Source organism: Diorhabda carinulata, chromosome 5, assembly GCF_026250575.1.
Source record: "Diorhabda carinulata isolate Delta chromosome 5, icDioCari1.1, whole genome shotgun sequence".
Classification (NCBI taxonomy): domain Eukaryota; kingdom Metazoa; phylum Arthropoda; class Insecta; order Coleoptera; family Chrysomelidae; genus Diorhabda; species Diorhabda carinulata.
In genome coordinates this window covers 61,257-72,470 of record NC_079464.1, presented here as the reverse complement: position 1 = coordinate 72,470, position 11,214 = coordinate 61,257, and the positions used below count along the sequence as shown (strand labels likewise).

At 38.5% G+C, this 11,214-nt stretch overlaps 1 protein-coding gene across 1 annotated transcript; it reads right to left on the bottom strand.

Moving 5' to 3' along the window:
- Positions 1-3,483: 3,483 nt before the first annotated feature.
- LOC130894130 (uncharacterized) lies at positions 3,484-4,830 on the bottom strand. The gene has a single exon (XM_057800727.1). The coding sequence runs from the start codon at positions 4,828-4,830 to the stop codon at positions 3,484-3,486; it is 1,347 nt and encodes a 448-aa protein (XP_057656710.1).
- Between the last annotated feature and the right edge of the window lie 6,384 nt (positions 4,831-11,214).

Genomic DNA, 11,214 nt, shown 5'->3' with positions numbered 1-11,214 from the left:
TTTTTTGTCAAATGGATCTTGTTTACGTACTTTTTTGAACAAGCAGAGTTCAATTTTATCCTGGAGATTTTTTAAAGTAACTTCAAATTTGAACACAAACTGTAAGAAACATAAAATATAGATCCGAACTTTACATTTAGATGTTTGATACAAAAATTCAGTTATGATTGTCCTTGTCTACCTTGTAGGATTAACCCCTTGAAGTTTGTCATGATCGTTTTCGACAAATTACCAATATTTCACGAAGTTTGTTCATATAACAGCACCGAGTTGCATAGTTTGTGCACTCTACACTTTGCGGAATTCATATTTCCAGGCGGCATCTCTGTTGAAATTTATTATTAGATAGTTTGATGTTACTTTAGTAGGATAGATAAGAAAACGTGCAAAATAAAAATAGTAAAAATCAAATTCCATTTTGATCTATGAATTTCCAAACGAATTTTTACACTATATTGATGAACGTAGTTAATATGGGTTAGTAAACAAGATGAACTTTACGAAATAATCTATCGGAAGATGTTCCAGAGACATCTCGTGCAATAATTTGAGCTTTTCATTATATACTCCTAGTCAACATTGGAGTTCAATGTTTGTACAGTCACCAAATTGCCTTCGTTTCAGTAAAACACATCAATATCAATTTTAATCATCAGGGACGACTTCAGGACTTCAACAGTATTGGATTTGAACATCTTGAACTATTGTAGATATCGCAAAAACTGTTTAAACTAAAGAAAAATCATATAAGGAATAATTGGAGTTTTTTATTGGTTTATTGCATTTAAACGTGGTCGTACAGACACCGATGATGGTGAACATTCTGTTCACTATTTCTGCTAGTTCGCGTACTTTCAGTAAACGATCGTCCAGTTGATTTTCTTCAACATTTCTGAAATCAACCGCTGGTCTTCGCAGATCATACGGTCTCGTCGAAACTATCCTACCAAATATTTTACTGTTGATAACGAAGAAACAGTCTCACTCTGAGTAGAATCTAGTTCAGCTTTTACAAATTCACTAATTCGTTTGTTATCAGTGGTATGAGCTTCGTTAGAGTCTTCTTATTATTCTAATCACCCCTACACCTCTAAATCATGTCTACAAGTGTATAAACTCATGCTTCAGCATTCTGGTATACTTAAATGATTCTGTGATTGAGAAAATCGAATTGCAAATGCAAAGGCGATCGTCGTCCTCAACTTTATTACTAATTACTTTGTCCAGGATCATAATTTCAAATTTCCCTCGTATATTTTGAAATTAAACAACCATATCACCCCTATTTAAACAGATATTACAGATATATGATATTCTTTAATGAAAAAAATTAATTTTTAACTTCATATGTTACGTTTTTCTACTTTTATATTATAAAAATAGGGGATGTTCATATTTCAAGATGCTTTATGACTATAAAGCAACAAAAATTCACCTGCTTTCAACCCCCAACTTGTTATGCTCTTTTCGTACTCTCCTTTCTACAAAAATTTCTCGTCTAAGCGACACTAAATGAAAAATAGGACGATTTTCTTGAGTGCAATTGCATGTGTGCATTTTGAGTGCCGACGGGTAATTGTTCGTTGCACCACGAGTTTTTTTCCATATGAGGTGGAGTATATATTTAAATTTTAAATATATTTACCAAATTTCCTCTATAACTTAGAAAAAATACTATAATACTATGTATTATTAGAGTTTCAAACTCGTTTCCTAAACAATCTATCCGTACCTTCACAATTTAATTCATCCCAACTGTATATCTATCTAATTGTCTAGCTATCTAGCTGTCTATCTATCTAACTCTCTAGCTGTCTAGCTGTTTAGCTGTCTAGCTGTCTAGCTATATAGATGTCTAGCTGTCTAACTGTCTAGCTATCTAGCTATCTAGACGTCTAGCTTTATAGCTGTCTATCTATCTAACTATCTAGCTGTCTATCAGTTGATCTTTTTTTTTCTGTAGAAGGGGAAATCCTCATGGACACCCGACAGTCATCCTCCGTCCTCGGTTTCATACTGTCGGGTAGTGTCAGACTCTTACTGACTAAAACCCCCCCTGTGCTCTCGCTCTTTGCAATGGTATCCACTCTCGCATTGCTTCATTGCAAAGGCTGTCTTTCACTGTGGTCTAATTTCTACTTTCTCTTTCTTTGGTCTCTATTATAGCACGTATCGCTTCATAGGTGTACTTCCAGGACTCTTCTGACTCTAACAAACATTCCATCATGGTGCCGATGTTGAAAATTCTTCCACATTTCTGGGTATACAGGTTCCTTACTTCTTCCCATCTAGAGCAGAGGAAAAGCGTATGTTCGGCGTCGTCCTCCTCGCCACAGTAGTTGCATTTAGGAGTGTCTGACCTTCGCTTGGTGTATAGGTACTTACGGAAGCATCCATGGCCCGAGAATGCTTGGGTTACGAAATAATCAACTTCCCCATATTTCCTGTTCCCCCAGACTTCGATTACAGGAATAAGTCGGTGGGTCCATCGGCCGTACGTTCCGCTGTCCCACCTTTGGATGAGATTTACTCTTGCGTCAAGCTTCGAAACTCCGTTGTACCTCTCTTTTCTCTCTTTCGCTTGTAGCTCTATTGGAGGCAGTCCTGCTATTACCCCTACTCCTTCGGCAGAAACAGTCCGGTAGGCACTGCATATGCGGATAGCCATCTTTCTCTGCAGCCGGGTCAGCTTTGCGATAAAAGTTTTTCTTTCGGAGACGGTGTGCCCTACTGGTGCACCATACAGGATCTGGCTGTGAACCACACTCGAAAGGATTTTCCTCTTAGACGCTCTGGGACCCCCGATGTTTGGCATTATGCTCGCCAAAGCTGAAAGAGTTTTCAGCGGCGCTAGTTCTAGGCGTTTACTTTCAAGCCAGTTTCCTACGAGTTCCAGTGTTGTGTCAGCCAGGTTCATCAGAAGTTTTTCACTGGCAGCTGTTACTACTAAGGCGACGTCGTCTGCAAAACCAACAAGCGTAACTCCTTGTGGCATCTCTATTCTAAAGAGCCCATCGTACAATATGTTCCACAGAGTCGGGCCCAGTACTGATCCCTGTGGAACTCCATTATTGACGCTGAAGACCCTGGAGTCGTTTTCTGTCTCTGCAATTATCCTTCTATTTGACAGGTAGGATGCAATGATGCTTATCAGGCTTTCATTAATTCCTTTTAGTCTAAGCTCGTATGTGTTGCCACGATGCACTATTGAACGCGTTCCTCACGTCTACGGTTATGCATGCACACAGACGGCGATGGGCAAAGGAAAAGGTTTCTGCTTCCTCGGCTATCCTGCAAACTTCCCTTATGGCATCGAGAGTCTGTCTACCTTTCGTGAATCCGTACTGCCATTTTGACAAACCTCCAGTACGCTGTATTTCCTGGTTAAGTCTTTCGAGGATCAGGTGCTCGTACAGTTTCCCCTCTACATCGAGAAGACAGATGGGCCTAAATGATGATGGGTTTTCTAATGGTTTGTGTCCTTTACGTAGCAGTACCAGTCTCGCTTCTTTCCATTTTTCTGGGAAGTCTGCAGAGTGCAGAGTTTGCTAAAGTGTTATACACTGTTAGGAAGCGGTCCGGATTTGCTTCGATAGCTGCCTTCAATACTTCAGGCGGTATATTGCCCGGTCCTGGTGCCTTACCGCTTTTCAGCTTTCTGCTTGCTACCTGTAGTTCACTAACGCTAAAGCTTAAAATCCTATTATTATTATCACAGTTAAAAATCACGTCTTGGTGTACCGGGAACAAGTGCTTAACTACTTGCTCTATGGTGTCCATGGTCAGGCTAAGTCTGGAGGGAAAGCCGGATATGCCTCTCATGGCAATCTTATATCCGTCTCCCCAGATGTCACTGTCCACTCTCTCACATAGTTCTTTCCAGCACTTTCTTTTGGATTGCTTGATTATGCGTTTTAGCAATTTCTTACTTTCCTGGTATTCTGTCCAAAGAACTTCATTTTCTTCTGGAGAGTTTCTTCTGCGGTTTCTGGTGTATAGCCTCCTTTTCCTCATACATTGCCTACGAAGCTCAGCTATTTCTTGATTCCACCAGTAAGCTGGAGGTTTTTGTGAGGAATGCTTTTTCTTCTGCAACACTTTGTTACATACGACTTTTAGGTTCTCTGAAAGATCACTGGCAGAAGCCATGGACTTAAATCTTTCCTCCTCGGAGATTACTCGTTTTAAGTGTTGTATGTCCAAATTGTTCACCTTCCAGCCTCTGTCGCTTCTGGGTTTTGCTGGCATTCGCATCGTTTCTTTAATGTCGAAGCTGATGTAATTATGGTCACTTAACGATTCCTCATCTAATACCTTCCAGTTTGCAATACATGATGACACATTTCCTGTCGCTAGGGTAAGGTCAAGGATGGAGCCATATCCCCTCCTCTCGAAGGTTGGAGCTTCCCCTTTGTTGAGTACTGTAAAGTCATTTGTAGCAATCCATTCGGTTACAATGTGCCGTCTTCTGTCGGAGTAGCTCATGCCCCATTGTGGAGACTTGGCATTAAAATCACCTCCTATGACCGCCTTTTGGTTTTTCTCTCTGACCAGCCTGCCTATTGCATTCAAGGTCTCTTCCAGGGTTTGATCTTCATCATTTCCTGACATGTAACAACTATATATTGTTATATCGTCCGTTATTGTTACATAGGTGAAACCCGCTCCATATCCTTGACTCTTAATACTAATATCACAATTGTTTACTTTAATAGCTGTTGTGAGGTCATCCCCAATTACCCAGTCCTTTCTATTCCTAATGAAGTTAAGGTTTGGCTCACTTATAATCAAGATACCAGCACCAATGATTTTCGCCACGCTTACTGCCATGTCCACAGCCGGGCGGCTCCTATTACAGTTGATCTGGAGGACCTTTATTGTTCTGTTTGTTTCTTCGTCATTTTGATGACTGGTGACCTGATATTTTGCAAAATACGCAGAAGGCATTGTTCTTGCAGCCTGTAATTTTGTGCCCCTCTTTACCACACTTTAGGCACAACTTCTCTCTATCTGGTCCTTTGAACTCTGCCCTTACATGGCCAATGCCCCAACATCTAAAACATCGGTCTTCATGTATTCTTTCGCTGATTCTGCAGTTTGTCCAGCCCACTTTGATCACCTTCATCTGGATTAGTTTTTCTGCATCTGCTGCAGAGTTCATTATAACAGAGGCGTTTTTTCTATAGTTATATGCGGGGCGAAGAGCCCTGACTTCGAAATTTCCGGATCCTATACCAGTCTTTTTAAGGATTGCATCCTTTATTACATCTTCAGTCACATCTCCCTCCATACCTTTGGAGTGCAGCACGCTCTCATTGGTGAACAGGGAGGTCTTTGCGTCCGGCACCTTATCACTGAGCTCCTTCTTTAGTATTTCAGCTTTATCTGATCCATTGTTTATTGTCAGCATTTCTGGTTTTCCTTAGATCTCTTACCTCTACACCGAGCCCGCCGGGGTCCACTGCAGCTTTAACTGTCTGCGTAGGACTTTCCTTCCGTTTTTATTATTATTGCATCTTGGGTGTTAAATTTTGGAGCTGTTAGACTCCTACCATGCGTTACTGACGGCGTTTCACTGCCAGGCCTACAGATTAATAGCTGTACTGGGGTAGCAGCGAACAAATACGTTAGCATACGGGTGATTATAAGACCCGTGACATCTTCCATTTCGGGTATGGCCAGCTTCTTCTTTTTGTGTGCTAACATATGATTCTTAACAGCACTCAGTGATTGGAATAGACATTCGTCGTCCGAGTCACATCTTGTGGCTCGGGAATGTACGATGGGGTAGTATATCCATCTCGTAGAAGCGTTTAAGTTTCCTTTATCGTCGGGAAATCCTAACGAGTAGGCCATCATAGCTGCTTCTCCCTCAGTTTTATTTTGGCGTTTCAGTCCGTCCTTGCCGCCATATTTCGCGATAGCTCTGCCGACTTCTCTGTAGCTGGACTCAAGTTCCCTAGAACATGGCAGAATCGTTTCCGAGTCGTGGGGTGCATCCCAGATATGCCCTTTTTGTACGTGTGGCTGCGGAAATATTGAGTCGCTCCAGTCCTCTTCCGTGATGGATTGGAAACTTGCAAATGTCTCATACTTCTTGTATTGCACTAGTTTTTGTTGGCGCGTTTGGGCTTCATGGCATTGTTTGCATTTCACAGCATCTTCTTTGGATTCAGGCTTTTGCTGGTCTTGGAGGTTTTGGATTTGCTTGCGCAGATTTTTATTTTCGGCAAGTAGGTCGACTTGTTTGGTTGATTTTGTTGTGTTTGCTGTTGTCTCTTCTATCCAGTCTTGAGTGGTCTAGACTGAAGTTTGGCCACGTTTAAGGAGAGCCTGCTGCTTATCTCGGTGATCTCTCTCTTTGGTTTGTATGCTTCCTTGAGAGTTTCTTCAAGCTTCTTCACTTGTTTGCATATATCTTCCAGCGCAATCTGGAAGATAAAAGTTTTGTCTTTGGGAACCAATGGTTTGCTTGGTGGGTCTTCGATACGTTTCCTCTTTGTCGGGTTGTCTTCTAAACACGCAATTTCCGGGAGTGAGAATGTTCTAGCTCGCGGTGGTGTTCTCCTAATACTTTCTCTCCTAATGAACGGGTTGCTTTCATCAGGATTGATTTCAATCTCTCTGGTCTTGCTCGTTGTAGTTTCACCAGTCCTGTTACTGAGTATCCCGGCCTGGTTGTCCACCGGGGTACCTGGGCAGTAGTTTGCTGACGGTCGGGGGGAGCCTGCTCGATCACTCCCGACACCGACCGGTACTGGGGATCCGACTCCCTGCACCGTAGTCTCTTCTTCTTTCTTTTGTTCCATTTCCATTTGCTTATTTTTGGGGGGCTGCCCCGTGTCCTTGTTCATGGCCGTGTCGTCATAATTGTTGGTCCTTCCAGTAGGGAAAAAATAGGGAAGAATAGGGACGCCCCTAGCCCTCGTAAAACTAATAGCGTCGGGGAGGAAGGATTTTGTGGGTTTGGAAAGGATCCCACCTTGGGAGTGAGGTGAGAAGCTTAGCTAGGGTGCCTCGGGCTTGCCAGACCCGTAGTCGCAGTGCGACCCCCTGAGGGAGTCTATCAGTTGATCTATTTATCTGTCTATAAATCTATCTATCTATCTAACGGTAGTTGTCTAGCTGTCTAGCTGTCTAGCTGTCAAGCTGTCTAGCTGTTTATCTGTTTATCTGTTTATCTGGTTATCTGTCTATTCATCTATCTATCCATCAATCTCTTCTCTTCTAAAATATTCTTCGCTTAGTGAAATAGATCGTTTCTGCATCCGCGAATGTTATGCGGTATTCACTGGTAATTCTCAAATTGCTAGTCCTCTATACTGAACCGATCTTCCTTCCTGGTTCCTGCCTCTGTAATATGTCCATGGTTCTTCCAGTTTCTGCTGCTTCCAGGTGGCAGGGAATTCCACCAAGACCAGGAGTCTTGTCGTTTTCTACTCTGTTCAATGCTTCTATTAATTGATCTTCTGTAATTTGTAGAATCGTCTCCGTTGCTGTTCAACAGAAAAATATAGTTCTGGTGGAACTTAGTTCGCAAAATTTTCTCCAAGAGCAGTTGGCATGTTGTTTATGGTATCTGGAGGCTTTTAACTTGCTTTCGGAACATAGAAGATTTACAGACCTTAATGATTATTCTAATGATGTCGTCGGCTTTTGTATATCAATCACCTCGTCATGTAAATGTTTGTTTTGTTTGCTTATCAATTTAAACCCCAATATCCTGTTTTCGAAATTAAAATGATTGATTTAGAACGAGATCGTTCCAGTCATCTATTTATATCTACTCCATTTTTGTTTATTTAGGACTGTTTCGATATTTGTTGATGTTCTAAATCGAAGATTGGAGTAGAATTTTTCATTTCATTTTTTTAAACGTATGAACGATCATAAATCCATTGTAAACAACAGGTAAATAAAATTTTAGATACTTTCATTCAACAGTTTGTAAAATGAAATTTAATTAAACCGTAAGACAAGATTTATCTATGATTAAACTAATTCAACTGCATCCCTTGAAAACTTCCTATACGTGATTAGGAAGAAATTTTACAAATATTTTTATAAAAAAAAAACGATGTTTCAAATATTTATTCATATCAAACAAGCTGAAAATAATTTGAAACTTTCGTTTACACATCTGAAAATGATTAATACTTTATATTACTTTCGACGTGGTAAAAGTTAAATTAAAAATTAATCTACAAAGTTAACTGAAACTACTTTGAAGCCGCATTATGAAGAAACTAATAGAATTGGGTCACTAGATATTTTTTCTTATATATTAAAAATGTTTTAGAAACTTTAATGTTGAATAAACGAAATATGAGAATGGGAAAAATGATTTCTGAATACATGAATTCAGTAATACAGTGAGAGTATTAAGCAATATCGCAAATGGGAATACGACAATGCTTTTATGTTTATGAATTCACATACTAACTATAATCCACATAATTAAAAATTTCATCTCTTATTTACACCGATGATGAAGTAGAGGACTCCACAACGACCTTTAGTAATCGATGATGACTTACAAAGGATCTATGTGAGCAAAAAATGTAGTTTGGTCGCTTATAACCATCATTTGTCTATGTTCTTTAAACCACAATACGATTATCAACAATTATTTGTTTAAAGACAGAGATCAATAGCAGCTTGATCATTTTTTTAAAGTCTAATCGTCTGGATAATTTATTTGGTGACCGAAAATCTTCTAGAACAAATTCATTTTCGACATCGTAGTCATTTTGGACAAATTCGTCTGATTCAATAAACTTTTTTCGATTGTGGATAAATCAAAACAATTTTCTTTAGTTAAATATTCAACCATCTGAATATTCTCGTTAATGATCGTTAATTGATCTTCTGCAGTCACTTCGTTTTCTTCGTTATTGTTAACAGAAATATTTCAAAAAAAAAAACTGGAAATCGTGATTAGAGTAAGGTTTTTCAATAACCATCTAACCACCATTGAAAAGAAATTTCAGTAGCAATTGCAGATTCTATAAAAACTTCGAAGTTACCGATAATTTCATCACGAAAATCACCATATAAAGTTAAAAGATTTCGAAATTTCAATTGTAGGGACAGACTTTATACAAACCTCGAAGTTACCATTAATTTCAGCACGAAAACCACTATATATATCTGAAAGATTTCGTAATTTCAGTAGCAATTGCGAATTTTATAAAAACCTTGAAGTTACCATTAATTTCAGCACGTAAACCACCATATCAAGCTGAAAGATTCTGAAATTTCAGTAACAATTGCAAATTTGATAAAAACCTTGAAGTTACCATTAATTTCAGCACGAAAACCACTATATATACCTGAAAGATTTCGTAATTTCAGTAGCAATTGCGAATTTTATAAAAACCTTGAAGTTACCATGTATTTCATCACGTAAACCACCATATCAAGCTGAAAGCTTCTAAAATTTCAGTAACAATTGCAGATTTCATAAAAATTTCGAAGTTACCATCAATTTCAGCACGTAAACCACCATATAAAACTAGAAGATATCGCAATTTCAGTAGCAATTGTAGATTCTATAAAAACTTCAAAGTTACCGATAATTTCATCACGAAAATCACCATATAAAGCTGAAAGATTTCGAAATTTCAAATTTAGTGGCAGATTTACTAAAACCTCGAAGTTACCATCAATTTCAGCACGTAAAACACCATATAAAACTAGACGATTTCGAAATTTCAGTAGCAATTGCAGATTCTATAAAAAAATCAAAGTTACCATTAATTTCAGCACTAAACCACTATATATACCTGAAAGATTTCGTAATTTCTGTAGCAATTGCAATTTTTTTGAAAACCATTAATTTCAGCACGTAAACCACCATATCAAGCTGAAAGATTCTGAAATTTCAGTAACAATTGCAGATTTTATAAAAATTTCGAAGTTACCATTAATTTTAGCACGTAAACCGCCATATAAAACTAGAAGATTTCGAAATTTCAGTAGCAATTGCAGATTCCATAAAAACTTCGAAGTTACCGATAATTTCATCATGAAAATCACCATATAAACAGCATTCAGAAGGCTGAAAGATTTTTAACAATTCTCTATTATTTTAGAAATATATATCCAAGCAGTTGCATTGTTAAAATAGATTACAAGCAACCGCTTAACACTTTTTAAGAATTTTAATTTTTCCATTGGGTTCTTCTTAGGTATTATTTTCTTCTTCAAAAAGCATTTTTCGACCGAGTCAGTCAACCATTTGTGCAGAAAGTACAAAACGAGCGACCACTGAAAAAAAAACTCTTTCTACGTATATCGTTTCCCCAAGTCTATTTTTGAATTTCCATTGAGAAATATTCCATTTTTTGCTTATAACAATCTACATAAATTTGATTGCGAAATGTTAGACATTATTTTAACCAATAACTGATCTACGATAACGTGAATGATGAAACCCCAAATCGAAACACGCATCAGAAGCTCTATCCTTGGGGTTGTAAATCGATACATTAGTATAAATACACAGGTGATGTCTTTTGATGTGTTTTCGAGCGTAAAGAGACACCACAGACTAACCGGCTAGTTGATATCTATTTTAGAGCCACAACGGATTTGATGTAATTCAGTTACCACGCCTCGTATATGCTTTGTGCCTCGGCAACGTCAATGAACGAGCAGAAATCTATTTTCCTATTAACTGTGTGTTAATCGCTTCATATTCTAAATTTGAAATCTGGTTTTGGATTTCTGGAAAGCTCTGTGTACGTCGCTGTCTTTAATTCAATTATGGCAGAAAACTAGAAGTGGTGCGTGTATCTCGGGGTCGAAAAGTTACCCTAAATCACGCCGTTTCTGGTTTCAAACAAAGTAAGAAAAAGCCCCAAAACCTGCCGGAGGATGAATCGAAAAAGTGTCTTCTTAAAAGACAAGACAAGACCAGAAAGGACTTTGATTGATTATTCCCTTAATGATGGACTGAATCCTGCCACGACGTTGATTTCTTTTACTATTTTTTTTCCCTTTCAGGTATAGGATACGGAAATTTTTTACCGAATAACTCCGATTTCGTATATATAAAATAATGTTATGTAAAAGCTGTAACCGCCTGAAAAACATTCCATCAAATAATGTGTCATATTTGATGTCTAACAGCCATTTTCCGCATTTGAATTTTAGTATGATTGATGACGCGTTGAAACGAGTATAATGGATAGCGGAGGGTGTCAAAAGTGG

Excerpts from the sequence above, each read along its gene's own strand:
- LOC130894130 (XM_057800727.1), bottom strand. The coding sequence starts at position 4,830 with ATGGCAGTAAGCGTGGCGAAAATCATTGGTGCTGGTATCTTGATTATA.